This window comes from Lepus europaeus, chromosome 4 (genome assembly GCF_033115175.1).
Source record: "Lepus europaeus isolate LE1 chromosome 4, mLepTim1.pri, whole genome shotgun sequence".
NCBI lineage: Eukaryota > Metazoa > Chordata > Mammalia > Lagomorpha > Leporidae > Lepus > Lepus europaeus.
Window position 1 is genome coordinate 86,617,333 of NC_084830.1, and position 22,022 is coordinate 86,639,354.

Below are 22,022 nucleotides of genomic sequence, written 5' to 3' on the forward strand. Positions count from 1 at the left end.
ATTTATACCTAAAGATGAGTACTTAATTACTGTTTATATTATACAGATGAGGAAATTGAATTTAAGTCATTTTCCCAAAGACATGCTGCTAATAATGTAGCCAATCTGCCTATAGAACGAGACCTGCTAGCTACTCCCTTCAACTGGCTATATGCTATGCCTGAATACTGTTTGCTTGAGGATATTGTTTTCCTGAAACTTCCTGCACTTAAAATTTGAATGAAATAAGGTATAACATTGTACCTTGAATTTATGCACATTACTTTGACATTTGTCTGTGTGTTGTTTTACTTACAGAGGATCTGCGAAAGTATGTCACTACTATGGTGTGCGTAGCTGTAAATGGTAAACCTGTTCTAGGAGTCATACATAAACCCTTTTCTGAATACACAGGTATGACATAGGCAATAGTGTTCAGAAGTTAATGTTATTGAATTTTATATTTGCTATCATATCAGAGTCACATGCGTAACTTGTTAATTATTGAAGTCATTCCATTACCTTAACCCCACCTCTTCCCAAGATACAGTGAAGATTTCCTGATGCATACTGATAATACATGACAAAGCAGAGCTTTCTGAACTCTCTTTAGGGAACAGATATTATTGAAAGAAGTGAGACATTCGTAGTGTGTGGGAGGGCACCAGTGGGCACAAACTGCCCTATAGCTGAATTCCTGTTTATCTAATGTTTTTGCTGGGGATGAGGTTCAGGGCTCTTGTACTTTGGATTCTTTGTGGCTGCTGAGAGCCACTCTTGAGTTGCCCTAGCCAAGTTGTTGTCATGGGGAAATGAGCTTGATTTTATTATAGCTAAGGGTGTTAGTATCAAAATTGGAGGAGTGGGTTTCACTAAAAAAGCCTCAGGAGTCTGCTTACTCCTCGGATAGGCCTAGACATTCTCCAGAGCTTCTTCAGACCCCTTTTTCCAGACTTCTTGATGCAGTCATGTTCGATAGCTTTCTCCAGGTAGCATTTCAGATCCAGGGTGGTCACGCTGGGAGTGAAGGTATGGAAAGCCAAGCCAAGGAGCTTCCCATTCAGCTCAGGAGCAGCTTTGCCCACAGCCTTGCCCCTGTCAGCAGATATGGGGACACCATTTTGGTGTCACTGCAGCTGTTACATTGCAGTTCGGCAGAGAGGACAGCTATGGTTTTCAGGTAGCAGTGATGGGATCAGTTCTGGCCAAGAGTTCGCTCCATTCGGATTGTGAGGGAGAGGGAAGCAGTGGTGTAAGCAGCTTTGTTGACAATCTGAAGGGAATTGTTTTACTTTTAAGTGGTAACTCCCATCAATAATAGAGGGTAAAGATTAGGTGGCCCTTGGCTCCACTCCTTTCTAAGATGACAAAGTAACAATATCCACTTTGCCAGTTTTGAAAATAGCTCTAAAGACCAGCTATAGTTGATTGAGTAATGCCTCTCCAAATTCATGTCCATCCCTGTACTGACTTCCTATGGCTGCCATCATAATTTAAAAAACAAAAACAAAATCTTCAAACTACATTTTTTTTAAAGATTTATTTATTTATTTGAAAGGCAGAGTTAGAGAGAGAGATCTTCCATCCCTGGTTCACTCCTCAAATGGCTGCCACAGCTGGGCTTGGCCAAAGCCAGGAGCCTAGAACTCCATCCAGGACTCCCACGTGTGGGCCATCTTCCACTGCTTCCCCAGACACTTTATTATGGAGGTGGAGCAGATGGACTTGAATCATAGCTCATTTGGGATGCTGGCATCACAGCAGCTTAATCCCACTGTACCACAATGCCAGCCCCAACTTTAATCTTTAACTGCAGTAGTGTAGGCTCTCACAGTGGAGGGTAGGTGTCTAAAATCAAGGTGTTGGCCAAGCCATGTTTTCTCTGAAACTCTAAAGGATAATCCTTCTGTGTTTTTCTTTTAGCATCTGTTAGTTGGCCAGCAGCCCATAGAGTTCCTTGACTTTTGAACATACCACTTCTTTGCCTCTTTTACCACATGGCTTTCTTTCTGTGCTGTGTGTCTTTGTTCATCTATGTTTCTTCTCTCACTATAAAGACACCAGTCATGTTTGGATTAAGGGTCCACCCTACTCTAGTATAACTTCATCTTAACCAATTACATCTGCGATGATCCTGTTTCCAATTAATGTCAGATTCTGAGGTGTTGGGTTAATACTTCAGCGTATCTTTCTGTAGCACAAAACCCAGAAAGTTAGGTAAGTATCAAAATGAAATCACACTGAATTTAAGTAGGCCCTTAAACCAATGAGAGTGTCCTCATAAGAAGCAGGAAGAACACAGATATACAGAGGTGGGATAAGACAGTTTGGGGCTAGAAGCAGAGATTGAAGTAGTGCCTTTAATAAACTAAGGGTTGTTAGCAGCCTCCAGAAACCAGGCATGAAGTATTAGAATTTCTTCTCTCTCACAGCCTCTGGAAGGAACCAGCCCTGCCAACACCTTGCTTTCAGACTTCTGGCCTTCAGAACTGTGAGAAAACAATTTCTCTTGTTGTTAGCTGCCAAGTTTGTGGTGACTTATTGTGGCAGCCCTAGGAAACTAACACACCTGGCATCCTGTTCAACTGTCATTTACTCCAGCCATCCCCATTGTGTCTCATGTGTGACCAACACTGTACCAAAAGACCAGTAGTCAAGTTGGAAAGAAACAGAGGGACAAGGTTACGTTTTGAATGCTGTAAGATTATTTGCTCTGCCAAATAATTGTGGAGCCCAAATGGAGGCTGCTCTGAGATGGGCTAAATATATGCTTAAGTATTGACTCTGCATTTCAGACTCATATCTGCTAATTGACCTGTATCTCCTTTTCATAATTCAGATGGATGTTTTTTTTTTAAAAATATTTATTTGATAGGCAGAGAGATGGAGGGACAAATAGAGATACCATCTGCTGTTTCATTCCCCAAATGCCTGTGACAACCAGGGAGTGTCCAAGGCTGAAGCTGCGAGCCAGGAACCCAATTCTGATCTCCTGTGTGAATGATATGGACCCAACTACTTGAGCCATCATTACTGCCTCCTAGGGTCTGTACTGGCAGGAGGCTTGAGTCAGGAACCTGAAGCAGAAATGGAACCCAGACACTCCAATGTGGGATATAAGCATCTTAACCACCATGCCAAACATCTGCCCCTCAGATAGTTTCTAAAGCTGACAGTTTGATAAAGCTATGAAGGGCTTATAATATCGCTATGATATTGTGCCCTAAGATTAATTGTAGGGGCCAGCACTGTGGCACAATAGGTGTGCACCGTTCTAGTCCAGGCTGCTCCACTTCCAATCCAGCTCTCTGCTATGGCCTGGGAAAGCAGTAGAAGATGGCTCAAGTCCTTGGGCCCCTGCACCCATGTGGGAGACTCAGAAGAAGCTCCTAGCTCCTGGCTCCTGGCTTTGGATGGGCGCAGCTCCGGCCATTGCAGCCATTTGGGGAGTGAACCAGTGGATGGAAGACCTTTCTCTCTGTTTCTCCCTCTCACTGACTGTAGCTCTACCTCTCAAATAAATGAAATCTTTAAAAAAAAAATTATATGCATATAATTCTTTTTATGACTTATGGGTTATTTTCACATGTTTTCCTTTGATCTTGCAGAGTTAGGGTACAGGGTAGGCTGGTAATTTAAGCTGATTGTAATGTATATCAATGTATAAGAAGTTGAACAAAATAGTTTATTTCTCTTTCCTATATGTTAGCCGCCCAGGTCAACTCCCTGACCCCCAGGCATGCAGGTTCTTTGCTGTGCTCTTTCTTCCCTCTTTGTACTATTAAGGATGGCTCAGCACTTCATCTGTATTCTACCAATTGAGAGGGTAGAAAGGGAGACATGGAGGTCATTTCCACTAAGGATTTGAATTGTAATTTATGTGCATCACTTCAGTCCATTGATCAAAACATAGGTAGAACTCAGTCACAAGTGACACTAGGAAATGTAGACTTTGTTGAAATAGTGGCTCATGCAAACTAAACTTCAGGATTTCTGTCACTCAAGAAAAATGGGTAAAGTTGATATTGAAGTATGGCTTTGCTTTTAAACTCAGTGTCACCTATGAGGGAGGAACTCATACTTAAAATTAGTACTTCCACTTTACAGATGAGAAAATGATATTGAGGAACTTAGTGCATTCCCAAAGTCATCCAGCTAAATTAGTGGCAGAATCAGCCCCAAGAATTTTATGCAGATTAGTGTATCACACTACCTAATAATAAGAATTCCATAGTTCTTAATTTTTGTGTAGTATTCAACAATTTGCAATATTTTATGTTTTCTTATTTGAAGTTTTTGATAGCTACATGACAGGGAGAGATGTTATCCTTTTTTTTTTAGATCAGCAAATGGGTCCAGCAGAAAAATTTTTTTTAACTTTATTTAAGTATTTGAAAGAAAAAGAGAGAGGAAGAGAGAGAGAGAGAACAAATGTGTGCTCTCCCATTTACTGGTTTACTTCCCAAAAGACTGTGCCAGCCAGGAGCCAAGGACTCATATCCTGGTCTACCATGTGAGTGGTAGGGAGCCATCATGACTTTTTCCCAAGGTAAAAGAATAAGTTGAAGCTCACCCATCAAATCTATATCATCTCATTGACTGGATGTCACATGGCAAATGGAGCCAGCTACTCCAAAGGTAATTGAGAAACTTGATGAAGGAAATGAAGAAGAAATTGATATTAGGCAGGCAAATAGATTTCACATCATTTAAGTCTTTTTTTCCACATCTAATCATATGAAGGGGGCAGAATAAGGATAATAAAATGCCCATTTTTAAAATACCTTATTCTGTAATAATATGTGCCCAGTAACTCTAGGCTATGTACTTTAAAATAAACAGGAACAAGTTGTTTCCAAAAATGTCTTTCCAAGTTGGTAATAATAAAGTGCCCATTTTTCTATGATGCAGCTTGCTTGCTTAGTATGCTGGAACATACAAATGCTTGCTAGTCAGCAAACATTCTAAAAGAGTAAGTAGGTCCATAAATGTCTGTGTGGGTGGACCTTCCATCCCTGAATCGAAGACTTGTTTGCCTTGTGCCCTCCTTTTGGACTGTTTGCAGATTCAGACTCTATTGATGCTGGCAGAGTACCAGTGGAACAGTATTGCATATTTACCAGAATTTAGCTATGCTTGACTACAATAGGAACTAAATAGTATTGTTGTTGGCAGTGATTGGAGTAAAGCTGATCAAAATTCTTTTCAGACTTAATTAGAATGAATTGCTTGAGTTAAAATTCTTGGAAGCAAGAGATACTCAACTAGTATTTTAATGAGGTAGTATATAAATTCAAGACATTTTCTATACAGTAACAGTACTATTTAAGAAACAATGTATAAAGTAAGTATAATGTATTAGTAGAAATTTATAGCTATTAAAAATAAATTATGGTGTCAAGTTTGTATAGCAGTGTGCCAGCTACTTTTTATTTCCACTTGGCTTTTTTAGCATATCTTACCAATAAAATAAACACATTCTATGGCTGCTGTTGACCTTACCACTTTTACCTCATCATCAGTAGTCATTTAAGTACATACTATTGGTAATTTTATTTTAGGCACTTGAAATAACTTTGTCCATCCAGATGTTACAGATGAATGCATTGAGTTTATATAACAAGAAGTACATTTTCAAAAACATTAAGTTAGTAATTCTTATCTAAAAATTATTCTAGTAGTATCTAGGTACTCATTTTCTTGCACAAGACTGACCTCTACAGATAAAGCATTGTAAATTCACTTCTTAGTAAAACCTTGTATTTTGAACATATATAAACAACGTTAGGGTTTCTCGGTTTTTTTGTCTTCCTCATTCCAAAAGGAAAAAAAAAAAACCTTTTATTGTGAATAATCTCACATTTCTTTAGCTATAACAGATGATGATGTTTTTATATTTGTGCTGCTCTTTAAAATGTCCAATGGTTCACTCCCCAAAGGGCCGCAACGGCCGGAGCTGCGCTGATCAGGAGCCAGGAGCTTCCTCCGGGTCTCCTACACGGGAACAGGGACCCAAACACCCGGGCCATCTTCCACTGCTTTCCCAGGCCACAGCGGAGAGCTGGATTGGAAGAGGGGCAGCCGGGACTAGAACCAGCGTCCATATGGGATGCTGGCTCTGCAGAGGGAGGATTAACCTACTGAGCCACGGTGCCAGCCCCCTTTTTTTTAGAAGAGAATTTATTTTTTTAAGAAAACTTTTATTTAATACGTATAAATTTTGAAACTACAACTTTTTGATTATAGTGATTTCCCCCCCCATAACCACCCTCCCACCCGCAAACCATCCCATCTCTTACTCCTTCTCTCATCCCATTCACATCAAGATTCATTTTTAATTATCAACTTAGTATACATCAAGTAAGTTGAACAGTTTACACCCACACAGACACACAAAGTATAAAGTACTGTTTGAAGACTAGACTTACCGTTAGTTAGCATAGTACAAAACATTAAGGACAGAGATCCTACATGGGGAGTACATGCACAGTGACTCCTGTTGTTAACAATTGACACACTTATTTATGAAGTCAGTAATCATCTGAGGCTCTTGTCATGAGCTGCCAAGACACAAGGATTTCTTATAGTTGTTTGATTATTTTAAATTTCTTAATCTAGAACATCCTGCAGGACCCCTTTTCCTCTCTTGAGATTCACATTTTGAGAATAGGTTGTTTCTCCTGTGGAATGTTCTGCCTTTTAGATTTGTGTGATTGTTTCCTCAGGGTATCATTTAATTCGTTTTATATCCTCTTTTTCCTAAAATATGCAAATTAGATTTGAAGCTTTGATTGGATTGAGTTTATGAATTTTTCTGTCAAGAATACAGTGTAGGCCGGCGCCGCGGCTCACTAGGCTAATCCTCCGCCTTGCGGCGCTGGCACACCGGGTTCTAGTCCCGGTCGGGGCGCCGGTTCTGTCCCGGCTGCCCCTCTTCCAGGCCAACTCTCTGCTGTGGCCAGGGAGTGCAGTGGAGGATGGCTCAAGTGCTTGGGCCCTGCACCCCATGGGAGACCAGGATAGGCACCTGGCTCCTGCCATCGGATCAGTGCGGTGCGCCGGCCGCAGCGCGCCTACCGCGGCGGCCATTGGAAGGTGAACCAACGGCAAAAGGAAGACCTTTCTCTCTGTCTCTCTCTCTCTCACTGTCCACTCTGCCTGTCAAAAAATTAAAAAAAAAAAAAGAATACAGTGTAGGTGTGCATTATGTACTTCCTGCTGAAGTGCGTTATGTGACATATACAAGAATACCTTTGTCTCACCATTCATTAATGGTACTCAGATGGTTAATGTGGTCATGACCAAATCTTTCAAGTGAATAAGTTGTTTGATTTCTTGTTATCAGCAGGCAATCTGGAGAAATATTTTGGTGTCATTTGAAGTCTTTTTTCTATGAAACCTTTCATGAGATAGTGCTAAGATCTATTAAAAATGTTGTATAATGAGATTTTTCTAATTCTGTTGTGTTTTCTATGTATATTAGATGAAGTTCTGTAGAAAAATTTCTACATCAGATGGAGTTATGAATTTATTTTGAAACATTATTTCTTCTAAAAAGGCAGTATAAATGCTTCTTTTCCATTATTTACCAGTTTTCAAAGTAAGAAGATAGGATGTAAACCACCTCTAGGGAAAACAAATGTTTTTTCAGAGAAGAGTTTGCCGCTTTTTTTTTTAAGATTTATTTATTTGAAGGCAGAGTTAGAGAGAGGCAGAGAGAGAGAGAGAGAGGGAGGTCTTCCATCCACTGGTTCACTCCCCAATTGGCTGCAATGGCCAGAGCTGCGCCCATCCAAAGCCAGGGTCCAGGAGCTTCTTCTGAGTCTCCTACACGGGTGCAGGGGCCCAAGTCCTTGGGCCGTCTTCTGCTGCTTTCCCAGGCCATAGCAGAGAGCTGTATCGAAGGAGGAGCAGCTGGGACTAGAATCAGCACACATAGGAGTGCAGCACTGCAGGCGACATCTTTACCCGCTACGCCACAGCGCCAGCCCTGAAGACCTTTTTTTAAAAAATATCCATATGATTTAAAGGTTTTTATATATGCAAACAGCATACAGTTGTTATTTTGAAGTTAAATTTGTTCTTTTGATTGCTGACTTTTATTAACACATTAACTTTTTATATCCTTTCTTTTTATACTGTTGTATAATCCTTTCCTTTTGACATTATCTGTTGATTCTTTACTGTAAGCAACAATCAAATCGTGTCTTCTTACAAATAGCAATCAACCATGAGATGACATCACATTTCATTCTTCCATTTAGTTCCATCTTTGATTTCCATTTAGATCCACAGATTTATTCAATGCAAATAACAGTGCTTTTATTAAGGCTTTCTCAGCAAAAGCTTGCCCTCCAACTGATTAATCAGTCATTTCAGGATACCTAGCTTATGGGCATAAATACTACCTGAGTACACGTTAAAAATTGTTTTCGAGAGTCTTGAAACTTGAAAGACAACTTGGCTCATTACATAGTCTTTGGCGTGCGTGTATTAGTGTCTCAGTGCGTGACATAAACAACAGAATCTTAATCTGGTATCCGGAGAGATCTTTCTGTAGGCTTATGGGAAGAACCTTTCCTCTCAGTTTGTGGTGGCTCTAGACTGTTTATTTATTTGGAAGGCAGAGCGGTAGGGAGACAGAGGAAAAGAAAGCACTCCAGACATGCTTGTCATTCCTTGGTCTGTGGTCACATTATTCCAGTTTCTTGTGCCTCTGTCTTCACATGTTCATCTCTTGTACTGTTTTTATAAGGATATCAGTCATTGGATTTCGGGTCCACCCTAATTCAGTGTGACCTCAACTTGACGAATTACATATGCAACAACCCTATTTCTGAATGAGGTCAACTGCGGAGGTCCTGTGTGGACATGAATTTCAGTAGGACACTCTTCAACCCACTGTACACTCCTTTATCTTAATTAACTTGTAGAAACTGTTAAGCTGGTGTGTGCATTTGCATATATGTGTGTGTTGAATCTTGTTGGCAAAAAGGCCAATATCAACCTGAATGGTTAGTTTTTTTGCACAGAATAAATGGCAAAGAATTTAAATAGCGAAAACTATGAGATACATCAGAATTTTTCTGTTAAGAATACAAGAATTGACATTTAGGACAGATTCCCAGATACCCAGTATATCTCTCAATGTAAACATTTAGGTCCTCTTTTATTACAGGGACATTTCCTTGAGCTGTAATTGTAAAGATTAGTTCCCTATATAAATTTCATTTTCTTTTTCAGGAACTGCTTACATACATATGTTGACCCTTTCACTGGCTTGCATATCCATCACTTTCTGTCTGATTTCTTTTGTCTGCTTAATTGTTTCACTTTTTACTTTTCTCTTTGCTTTACTTCTGAACAGATCTTTTGTCCTTGATTTGTCCTGTGATTTAGTGCTAAGTCTACGGTGATTTTGTCCTTTTTTTTAAATTCTTTTTTTGTGTTATATGAATTCCTGTTTCACATCTTCCTATAAAATTTGGCCAACTTTTCTAAGTCTTGCTGCTTTCTTTCATATTGCTTATTTTTATTTTTTTTTTAATTTAAAAATTTTCTTTTATTTGAAAGGCAGGGACATAGAGAGGAGAGAAAAAGAGGAGAGAGAAGGGGGTAGGAAGACAGGGAGAAAGAGAAACAAATATCCTTTATCTGCTGGTTTACTCCTCAGATGTACAAAACAGCCTGAGCTGGGCCAAGCCAGAGGGAGGAGTCAGAAACGCAATCCAGATTTCCCACATGGATCACAGAAGGCCAGCCACTTGAACCACAGCCCTCTACTTTCAGGGAGTTCTTTAGCTGGAAGCTGGGATCAGGAGTGGAGCCAGGCTTTGGTATAGAATGCAGGCATCCCAAGAGATGTCCTAACTGCTGCACCAAATATCCACCCTGCTTATTTGTTTGAGCAATTCATAGTTTTCCTCGGCTTCGTGGAAATTTTTGACTATCCTGAAGTGTTTTAATCTGCATTTTATGTTTCTATTTTTCAGCGGGCATTGTAGCTTTTTACTTCTTTTTCCTGTTTGGGCCAATTACTGGGGGATTGATTGTTACATGGTAGCAGGAAGAGAATTTGGATAATTCACCATTCAGGAGCATTCTTTTCTGTTAGTGTGGGGAAGGCTTTATCTGATTATCAGACACCCTGTTTTGCTTTCGGATTTCTTCTGTCTTTGGTCAAATCTCATTTCCCTAAGGCTCAAAGCTTCAAACCTTTGTTCTCTTTAGCTCTGGTTGCTGCCTTACCCCAAAGGATGGCCTGTATCATCAGCTAAATCCTAGCCCACGCTAGCTCTCAAGACTATGCTTCTGATCCCAGGTCTTCTCCAAGCCTCTGAATGCTTTGCCAAGTTTTGGGCCTACTTTCAGTAGTTCCCATTTTAGATGGGACCTTTTCCTTCTGGGAAGAAATCTTGGTTGATATTGTCTGAGTTTTCCCACCGCTAAGAGTTCTCCAACCTCTGGGCACCTCTGTGAAGCCCATGCTGTAATCCCCACGCTGGGTCAGCACCTGTTCTTTTCTTGGTGTGTGGTATTTCCTGCCCTCCTTTCTCACCTATTTGTGTTTAGTTTTCCTCTGTCTCCTGCTTTCTCTGTAGGTGTGGATCATGGGTGTGTACATTGGCTCTCCTTATTGCTGCACATGATTTTCAGAAGGAGATATAAGAGGAGACTAGGAGATTCATCCTTGGGCAACTTAGAAACCCAGATGCTGCTTAGCTTTTTTTCAGCAGCCAGGGATAAGCTGGTGATGTGCCTGCTTTCATGACTAGTGTTAGTGGATTATATTATATCCCATAGTGAGTGACTGCTACCAGGACAATCTAATTGGAATAATTCTAAATTGTTTGTTTTGTTGTCTAGTTTGATAGTGAAGAAAACTTCCAAATCCAGGAAAACATCTCAAGCCATCTCTGGGGTCTCCTTCTTCCTTGCAAAATTTTGTTCTATTTTTCCTTTTCTATTCCCTGATAAAAAAGATATATAAATATAACTTTTTTTGTTGTTATTGTTTATACAGCCACTTAGATTGAGCCAATAGGCACATAATAGAAGCCATGAGTGTATCTGAAGTAGAGGTAGTAAAGGGAAAAAAACAGACTTAAAGTTTGAATTATCCAGGTAAGTTCATTGTGCTTATGCCACATGTTGGGTTCCCCAAGGATCAGACTTCGAGATAGAGGTTATCGTGCAGAATATTTATTAAGGAATACTCTCTGTTTTGGAAAAAATAATTCCGTAAACGAGGACATGTTTTCAGTCACTTGGTACTTTGAATTCCAAAAAGAACAACTTGTATTTTAGACCTTCAGTACTATTAATGGCTATTATATTTGCTTTTCAGCTTGGGCAATGGTAGATGGTGGTTCAAATGTAAAAGCCCGGTCTTCCTACAATGAGAAGACGCCAAGGATTGTTGTGTCTCGCTCCCATTCAGGGATGGTCAAGCAAGTTGCTCTTCAGACTTTTGGAAACCAGACTACAATTATCGCTGCTGGTGGTGCTGGTATGTTCCTGCTGCATGGTGATTCCCAGATGGTATTCCTGGCATGGTCACGGCTGTGTCAGGAGACTGTTCTGTTTGTCCCATGCTTAAGGAGAAAGTGAAAAGAAATAGTGTACTTCAAAGTAGGTAATCTCTGGGGTGGAATTTCAGTGACACTGATTATCTTTTCAGAAAAAAGGAAAAAAAAAAAAAAAAAGAAGTAAAAACACTCAGCAATCTCACAACAGTGATTTCCCATACTCAAATACTAGAGAAGATCTGTCCATACAAAAACAACCTAAGGTCTGGGTTTGACTCAAGTGGTCAGAAGCGTTTTACTGCATGTAAATACCAAATTATAATCAGAAAACACTTGTGCTAGAACATCTTTCAGCACAGTAAAAAAGGGAGCAGTAATGATGATTAACTTTTTTTTTTTTTTTTTTTTGACAGGCAGAGTGGACAGAGAGAGAGAGAGAGACAGAGAGAAAGGTTTTCCTTTTGCCGTTGGTTCACCCTCCAATGGCCGCCGCAGCTGGCGCGTTGCGGCCAGCACACCGCGCTGATCCGAAGCCAGGAGCCAGGTGCTTCTCCTGGTCTCCCATGCGGGTGCAGGGCCCAAGGACCTGGGCCATCCTCCACTGCACTCCCAGGCCACAACAGAGTGCTGGCCTGGAAGAGGGGCAACCGGGACAGAATCAGGCGCCCCGACCGGGACTAGAACCCCGTGTGCCGGCGCCGCAAGGTGGAGGATTAGCCTGTTGAGCCGCGGCACTGGCCGATGATTAACTTTTAGCCCCAGCAGTTTAAATTGCAAATTGCATGTATCTACCTTCCTTATTTAAAAAAAAAAAAAAAAAGGAAAAGTTTAAATCCTACCGCATTATAAAAAGTAATTAGGGTGATAGTACTAATTTTTACTCTCATATTTCAACCCAGGCCTGCTTAGAGGTTTTAGTGAAACTTACTGATATCTAGCTTTTGTATAACATGTCATTCCATAGTTTTGTATAAGATGTCATTCCATAGAAAATGGCACACACTGAATGTGGCATTCCATATAAAACAACCATAACATTTTTAAAATAAAATTATAGGCATATAATAGCTTATGCTTGAGACTTGCTTAATAAGTTAGTTTGCAGTACATTTTTGTTCCTTGAATTTAGTGTTTCTACAGTTACTTGTAAAAAAATGCTTTTAAATGGAAATAATTTTAAACTTAGGAAGCAGTTGCAGTGAGTTCCTGCTCTTTTGAGCAATAACCTAAGTCCTATGTTTATCTTTCAGGTTATAAAGTTTTAGCACTGTTGGATGTGCCTGACCAGAATCAAGAAAAAGCCGATCTATATATCCATGTGACATACATCAAAAAGTGGGATATATGTGCTGGCAATGCCATCTTAAAAGCCCTTGGGGGGCATATGACCACTCTGAATGGTGAAGAAATTAGTTACACCGGTTCAGACGGCATTGAAGGGGGACTGCTTGCTAGCATCAGAATGAACCACCAGGCTCTGATCAGAAAACTACCAGATCTAGAGAAGACAGGACATAAATAAGCATAACTGATTACAGGGTACAACTCTTCCAGAGTGGAAAAGGTTAGCCTGAAACACACTGGAAGCATCAAGGGATATGTGGAGACTATGCATGGTTAAGGCCATCTCGGACTTTTTAAAGTATTTATGAAGCATCAGAGACTTATTTTCCCTATAATAGGATGAAAGATCAGGGAAAATGGGTTGCTTCGTGTCTCAAGTATTGTCTTTATTTTTGAGACTATTTTCGTACAGTTGTCATACACAAGGCGCATATATATATAAATATATATATATTTGTGAATTAAAATCTATAGCTGAGTCTATGTTGTTCTGAGTCACCATTTTCACACAACATCATGATTCTTCACTCTGTCAGTATTTTCATACAGAATTGGGCTGAAGGAAGGATTGATTTTGTGTAGATGTTTAATGTAACTTACAATTATATCTCATTGACAATAAGGTAATTGCGGATTTTTACTCCTAATTTGGATAGAAAGCACAAGAGACCACACATTCATTAATATACAACAAATGCTGTATCTGTTACTGAATATTTCTATGGATTAAAATAGAAAAAGCTTAAATCATTTTTTCTTTGAAATTTTAATAACAAATTCACCAGCTTGTAGAAAATATAGACATGATGATTTCCATTGTAATCATAATTTCTATGTATGTGTGTATGTATGTGTTTTGTTTTTTAAAGAAAAAATGTATTTGTACCCATGGGCTCAACATTTCTGCCATCTTGCTATAGGTTTTTGTTTTCCCTATGGAAGATGCATGATTCTATCCTTCCCCTCCTAACCAGCATTTAGTATTTAACTTGGAAGGTTTGGTTTAAAGTTTCAGGGTTATAATTTTGGTACATTTTCTCATTAGGAGTAAAATAATGCTATAAGACACTGTAAGATTATAAATGATTCTATTATAATTGAAAGTTATTTGACATAATGTGGACTGAACTAGCTTTTATTATTTTCAGAAAATTTGTTTTAGTAATTTTTTAAAAGATTGCCAGGTTTGTATGTGGAAGATTGTCTATCAGGAGTGAGTATAGTTGCTTTTGCCATGGTTGCTTTTACTACTAATAAATGTTTAGGATCCAATGAAACTCTCAAAGTAGTAACTTTTGATACTCCATAGTTTTCCTTTAGATTACAGTAATGAAAATTAAAGTTACTTTCTTGTGAAATTTTTTTCTGTGCACCCTGAAGAATCTGGAAAAAAAGATGATGAAATATTCCTGTGTTGCCGCAATGAGAACTTAGCTTGATGAGCTATTTTTGATTGAGATGTGTGATTTCTCTCAATATGATATGTGAAAACTTCATATAAAATCAATGCCATTATTTTCTGTGACTTTAATGGCCTTATATTCCTTAATACACTGATAAGGAGAGGGATTTCTCATGATTTCTTTTGTTTGTTTGTTTGTTTTTTATTTGAACCCTAAAACGACTTTCCATTTGTTTTTCTGTTGTGGAAATAAAATTGACTGAAGAGTGCACATTCTAGCTTGGTAGCATGTGCATACTTTAGGTTTGTGTGTTACACTGTCCAGTGCCCTTCAGTTCCCCGTTATTGAACTAAAGTTAATATGATACCAAGGTTTCCTCTGGTCGCTAGCAAAGGATCACAAATTAGTTATTGGCAGAGGCTTTGTTACATAGGCCTTTGAACATTCAGTTTGGGTAGTTAGAACACTTGATATCTAAACAGGCATGGGGTTTTTTGAAAAGAATATCAAGAAACTCATTTCTATTTTGCAGCAAAATGAGGAAATCCTTTTCCCAGGAGAGAAAGCAAAAGACGATTCCATTATCCAAGTCCTGTGGTGTAAGCATTTGTTTTAATTGTAGTTCAATCAAAGGGAAATGAGACTGGCAAGTTGGAAATGGAATTTAATTGGAAGGGTTTTTTTAATATTAAAATTTTATGATTTAGTGGAGGTAAAAATAGTTCATATTAGCAAGCATGGTTGCTTTGGCTTTATTTTTAATTTCATTAATCTGTATAACTAAATATGTGAAGGATGTGTGTTGTGTGCAAAAATTAAGCTATTGGCTGAGAGTTAAATAACTTATTTTTACAATTTGTTAGGATAGTCTAGTTATTAATGATTTATCAGCGCTTTTATAGAAACTTCATTTTTAAATTTTTGTTTATTTGTAAGAGGCAGTAAACATTACAGAATTATTTCAAGTACAGGAAACAGTATTTATATTTATTTATATGAGACATTATGACAGAACATACCAGTAAAACACCTTCATGAGTAAGTGAGGCATATAATACCTCCCAAAATTATATAAAACTATTTCTAAAGCTGCAGAATAGGTCCAGTTTACTAATAACTCCCACCACCCCGATTTCTGCTCTTCCCTTTTCCTTTCATTCATCTTTGCTCTCATTTGGAGGATTAATTTTCCTTTGAAATTGAGTTTTTTGCATCACATTTCGTAAAAGCAGTGCCATCAGTAACCTTGGTATCCATTGAGTGCCCTGTCTTTAGTCCCTTTTCATCATCTCTACCCTGTTCCAAACATCTCCCTTGCTCATTAATATTCTTTTATTTCTTCTCTTTCTCAGCCTGTATGCTCACCCCCAGATTCTTTCGTGTAACCATTTCTTTGTGATTGGCTGCTGAAATGTTAAAGTAGAACTGAGGCCTTGATAAAGTTCCTGGCAAATGGCTAGATGACTGACTTCTCAAAGCTTGTGAAGGGAGATAGGCTTCAGAGTAGCGACCCTTTACATTTCAAGTTTAATCCAGTACTTTGGTCTTTACAAAGCTTTTTTTCCAAAGCATCTCTCACGAATGTAAATATAAAAACTGGAGTTGGATAGGTAAGCCTGCTTGAGGAAATTTGTTTTTTTTCTTTTGTTTTCATATTTATATCCCCCATTTTAGTTAAGTTTACAAGGGCCTACAAGATGGTCATACTTGTCTTTGGTATGTGATTGTATCCTTACCCCAATTTTAGTCTGTCTTCATCTGAAACCAGTAATATTCTAGTGAATTGTCTGTAATGTATAATGAAGTTACAAAAGCATCTTGATTTACGTGTTTAAAGTAGCAGTTGTGCAGATTCTTCTCCTTTGCTGAGTCCTTCCCTTGAGTATTTTGTAAATTGCACACCAGGAGGGTTGTTTGGGCCAAGGCTAAGAAAGAGATGGGAAGGAAGATGGAGGAGCTTGGGCACAGGGGCCAGGGAGGATAAGAGGCATCTGACCTAACCCTTAGCATCAGCACCCTGCTCTTTCTTGTCTCAGTGTAAATTCAAAATCTGGACTTTACTTAGGCTTTGAAGATGACATATCTCTGATTAACCCAAGTGCAAAAGGTGGAGTGCCACTGCAGAAAAGAAACTCCAATTTTCCTGTCTTGGATTAGACCTTGGAGATGTCCTTTGTAAGACAATCTTACAGGTTAAAACAGGAACTGTTTGCGTTATCCTAACTGCAGCTGCCTGTCTTGGCTGTGTGTTGATTGCTTCTAGATAGAAACAGTGAATTTTCGTTTTTACTTTAGATCTTGGTTGAATTTAAGATGTATTTATTTATATGACCACAAAAAGTTTGTCTTGTAACCCTTGCGTAAAGTAAACATAATCTATGATTTCTGTTTTTATCTTAAAAAAAGTTGTGCCTTAACAATAGGGCATTGTATGTTAATAAGGGAAAACAAAACCTTTTTTTAATAGGTGGGGAAAATAGGAACTTTTTGCCATTAAAATTTAAGTTGTTTTAATGTTTTTAATATTAGAGTTGGGAATTCATTAATATTAAATAAAATTGATATGAAATTATTTTTGCATAATCTAGCATTTTCAACTAAAGTACATTTTTATAAGAACTGGCGTCTTGATGTAAATAGGTCTGAAATGATACTCCATATCATGATTGTTAATTTCAATGAATAAAACCAGGATTGATCACATCTTTACAAATTTTACTTTTAAATAAATCATTTCAGTATGTGATGCTGTACCTTTTCCCCTAGTCATGTAGAGTCATTTTGATTTTAAAAAATTGGTATTTATTCATGACAATATATGAATTATTTATTACTGTTAAAAAATACTATATGTTGTGTACAAACAGTTTCTAAGAGGGTAGAGGATTCTGGGTGTGGAAGGGCAAGGAGATCAAGCTATGTATTTCAAAATGAAGTTTGGGTTTTATGATGTGATGATTTTGTAAGTTGTGTCTTTTTGTTTCATCAAAGCCTGGCAGATAATATGCATTCCAATTGACCATTGGTTAACTTTTTTTTTTTCTTTTTAAAGTTGGGTGGTGAAATAATTTTGTTGGAAAATGAGATCTATAAGTTTTTCTTTGAGATAATGTAAGCCAAACTTTCATAAGTTAATGATGAATAATATTAAAACTTTTTATGTATTGTGTTTTTAAGGATTTCCTGAAGTGGTAGAATTCATGTAATTTGTGTGAATTATAAAAAAGAAAATGATTTTTGGTTAGTATGTCCATTAAAATTATTTTTGAGGTATATGTTATATATACACATAGTAAATTTTTCTCTAGGAATAAATTGCACCCCCTGTGTTCTTTTAAATAGGAAAAAAGCCTAGTGCATCATTAGACCATTTAACCTACAAAAACGATTTTCTCTTATTTCCCTAGATTAGCTGTTATAGCCTTCTTCATCATTTATGTTGTATTAAAGAGGGAGCACTCATACACTTTTAATTTCCAACCACCCTTTAATGCCCTCTGCTGGCAGTAGTCAAAACTAGGCTAAAAAAGCCTAACAGAAGAGACCCTATTCTGCCATGATGAACACTGGCGTATGTGGCCTCTTTGTTCCCCTATGGCAATTTTGAGCAGCTCCACGTGTATATAAACAAAACTCTAAAACAAAAAAAACTATGAAACTGTGTTTCCTGTCTGTGTTCCTCTTCAAACTTATCCCCACTTCCTATGAGTTCCTTTCTTAGGCCAACAAAGATGAGAGAAATTGAAATCAGGATACATTTAAAGCGATAAAACTAGATTCTTCCCTGTTCCCGATACTTACTTAGACCTGGTTTTCTTAGGTGCTTAGTGTGTGTGGAACTAAATTGCATGAAAGTTGACTACTAGCAGTATCCTGTTTCATGCCTCAGTTATGGGAGCTGGTGGTTTCTTTTCTTTCATTTGCAAATATTTATCTTGTGATTATCACCACGCACACTTTTTTTTTTTTTTTGATACATTTCTGTTTTCCTTCCGGTACTACCCCTTGGTCAATTAACTGTAGAAATAGTGATTGCTTACAATAACATAATTGTCCCAAACTCTACCCTGGTTAAACTGCCAAATGCAATTTGAATTCTATGAATAAATTGGTCATGTCTGAGAGAGATGGTGTGCTGCATCTGCTTTTTTTTTTTCCCTGTTCCTTTTATTATGTTGACACAAAAAATTACTATTATAACCATTTTCTTTTTTAAAAAAGTTATACTTGAAAGGCAGAACAACATAGAGAGGGAAAGACAAGAGACATCATCCAGTTTCCAGTTCACTTGCCAAACAGCTGCAACAGCCAATGTTGAGCCAGGTGGAAGCCAGAAGCCGGGAACTCCGTCCTGGTCTCCCACATGGATGACAAGGGCCCATGGACTTTGGCCATCTTCTGCCTTCCTGGGCACGTTAGCATTAGCAGGAAGATGTATTGTAAGCGGAGCCACTGGAGTAGGGGATGGGGGGGGAGAGAAGAAGCAGAGTTGTAACCTGTTGCACCATGATGGCATCCCCTATTCTAAACATTTTCTAATGTACAATTCACTGGTATTAAGTACATTCATGATGTATAATCATTACTACTACCCATTTTCCAAAAAGAAACATTTTAAAATTTATTTTTCTAAAAGGTTTATTGTATTTGAAAGGCAGAGTTAAAGAGTGAGGAAGAGACCAGAGACAGGGATCTTCCATCCTCTAGTTCACTCAAACAACTGCAATGGCCAGGGCTGGAGCAGACTGAAGCCCGGAACCACGAGCTCCCTCCGGGTCTCTCATAAGGATACAGGCATTTGGGCTATTCTCTGCTGCTTTCCCAGGCCTTTCATAGGGAGCTGGATCAGAAGTGCAGCAGCCGGTCCTTGAACTGGTGCCAGTACAGGATGCTGACGTCACAGGCAGCAAATTTACCTGCTACGTCACAATGCCAGCCCCAGAAACTACATCTTAAACAGTGATTCCCCATTCTCTCCTCAACCCCCAGCCCTTGGTACCCTGTATCCTGTGTTCTGTCTCTGTGGATGCATCTGCTTTGAACTCAATTTTGTGGGCTTCTCAATGTACATAAGTAATCTGAGAACAGATATCTACGTGACAAATAGTACAACTATTATTTGAGCCCTTTGTTAGATTGCTAAAAGCAAGATGGAGATAGGGAAATGAGAACAAAAGAAAAATTGTAGAGAGGTAGTAATATAAAATGAGAATGATAATCAAGTTTTGCAGATAATGGACATCATACAATCTCTCAAGATAGTTTTTATTTTGGTTTCCTCTGAGGATCAATAGAGCAAGTTTCAGAATAGCAAGACACTTTCATTCTGACACTGACAAATGAATTGGCTCTCTACTGCCGTTGACAGCTGCTCTTTGTTGCCCACAATATCTTTCTTCTGTTGCCCTACTTAGATACAAATTGTACTAAATTTTAATTACTATAATAAAATACCTGAGACTGGCTGGCCGGATAAAGGAAAGAAGTTTATTTATCTATGGTTCCCGAGGTGCACAGCCTAAGACCAGGCGGGCCCCATCAGTCCCATTGGTTCAGTCTCCTGCTGTCAGAGTTCCAAAGGGGTACAAAGTGGTACAGAGCATGATATACAGCAAGAGACAGGCAGTGTGTATGGCTGTGTGGTCTCATAAGGCCACCAGGAATCTAACAATCCAATCTAATCACTTCCCAAAAGCCCCAGTGCTAACTCAACACCATAACTGGATTAAGTTTCCACCCCTTCAAGATGTTGGGAGCTAAATCTTTGAATTCAGGGGACAGATATTCAAGCCACAAAATAAATTGATCTTTTCAGAGGCTACATGGTTTCTCTGTAATTCTGTTAAATTTCCTCAGTGTTTCCGGAAAAAGTATTTGTCTGCTTTGTAGATGGACATTTGCCCCTTGACAGAGCTGAGTATGAAGGTGGTGGGGAGAGGATCCCTGTGCCAGCTGGGAATGTGTGTGTGTTGCTATCCTGGAGTTCACTAGCACTCCTACACACAACCTCCCTTTCCTGGCTACTGGTACATACAGAGGCACAAAAGACCTGTTTAAATGCTGGAGGAGTCATACGACTAATTTTTTTTCTCAACTACAGTTTTTATTGAAGATCATGGTACATATCAAGGCCATTTTTAAAAATATTTTTTAATTTTAAACATTAAACATTTTTTATTAAAAATCATTGTACATATTTATAGGATTCAGGGTAACTTTTTTTTTTTACATTTTTTTTTCACTTTTATTTAATAAATATAAATTTCCAAAGTACAGCTTATGGATTACAATGGCTTCCCCCCCACCCCATAACTTCCCTCCCACCTGCAACCCTCCTATCTTCCGTTCCCTCTCCCATTCCATTCAGATCAAGATTCATTTTCAATTCTCTTTATGGGAGATCAATTTAGTATATATTAAGTAGAGATTTCAGCAGTTTGCACCCACACAGAAACATAAAGTGTAAAAATACTGTTTCAGTACTAGTTATAGCATTAATTCACATTGAATAATACATTAAGGACAGAGATCCTACATGAGGAGTAAGTGCACAGTGACTCCTGTTGTTGACTTAACAAATTGACAATCTTGTTTATGGCATCAGAAATCTCCCTAGGCTCCTGTCATGAGTTGCCAAGGCTATGGAAGCCTTTTGAGTTCGCCAACTCCAATGTTATTTAGACAAGGTCATAGTCAAAGTGGAAGTTCTCCCTTCAGAGAAAGGTACCTCCTTCTTTGATGGCCCGTTTTTCCACTGGGATCTCACTTGCAGAGATCTTTCATTTAGGGTTTTTTTTTTTTTTTTTTCCTCCCAGAGTGTCTTGGCTTTCTATGCCTATAATACTCTCATGGGCTCTTCAGACAGATCCAAATGCCTTAAGGGCTGATTCTGAGGCCAGAGTGTTGTTTAGGATATCTGCCATTCTATGAGTGTGCTGTGTATCCTGCTTCCCACGTTGGATTGTTCTCTCCCTTTTTTTATTCTATCAGTTAGTATTAGCAGACATTAGTCTTGTTTATGTGATCCCTTTGACTCTTAGTCCTATCAGTATGATCAATTGTGAACTGAAATTGATCACTTGGACTAGTGAGATGGCATTGGTACATGCCACCTTGATGGGATTGAATTGGAATCCCCTGGTATGTTTCTAACTCTACCATTTGGGGCAAGTCCGATTGAGCATGTCCCAAATTGTACATCTCCTCCCTCTCTTATTCCCACTCTTATATTTAACAGAGATCACTTTTCAGTTAAATTTAAACACCTAAGAATAATTGTGTGTTAATTACAGAGTTCAACCAATTAAGCATTTGGGCTCTGAGATGGGTGCTTTTATGTTGTCTTAAGTCCTTTTCATAGCAGTGGGATCACATTAAAATATATCATAATTGTATTTGTTATTCTAAATACATAATTCAGGAAAGGTTAGTGGGTGAGTGGTATACTTTGTTTATCTAATTCCCTATTGCCTTTTTTTTTTTTAACCTCTGTTGAGATGATGAGGGAAATTTAACTCCCTGGCATTCATTTGAAATCCATGCCATCAACCCCAAAACTACCAAGCATTTCCATGGCTGTGGGTGGGGGCTGATTGCACAGTACTCTTCAGTGCATGGAGGTACAGATCACTCTGTGGTTTGCCCATGGTGATTCTGTGGCTGTGGCTGTCATATACCCTGATAGGAAATAAAGATTTCCTGTTCTTTGAAATCAAACATAAGCTCAACTCACAGCATCATTTGCTGTGGTCCCCTGTGCTCCTATGCG

The 22,022-nt window shown here is 38.6% G+C and overlaps 1 protein-coding gene across 1 annotated transcript in view; it reads left to right on the plus strand.

Moving 5' to 3' along the window:
• BPNT2 (3'(2'), 5'-bisphosphate nucleotidase 2) overlaps positions 1-18,378 on the plus strand; it is a 33,997-nt gene extending 15,619 nt beyond the window's left edge. Inside the window, exons 3-5 of the mRNA XM_062188477.1 lie at positions 298-393; positions 11,327-11,488; positions 12,758-18,378. Of these exons, the coding sequence (XP_062044461.1) occupies positions 298-393; positions 11,327-11,488; positions 12,758-13,029 (530 nt within the window). The 3' untranslated portion in view covers positions 13,030-18,378. The remainder of the gene's footprint in view (positions 1-297; positions 394-11,326; positions 11,489-12,757) is intronic.
• Positions 18,379-22,022: the final 3,644 nt, after the last annotated feature.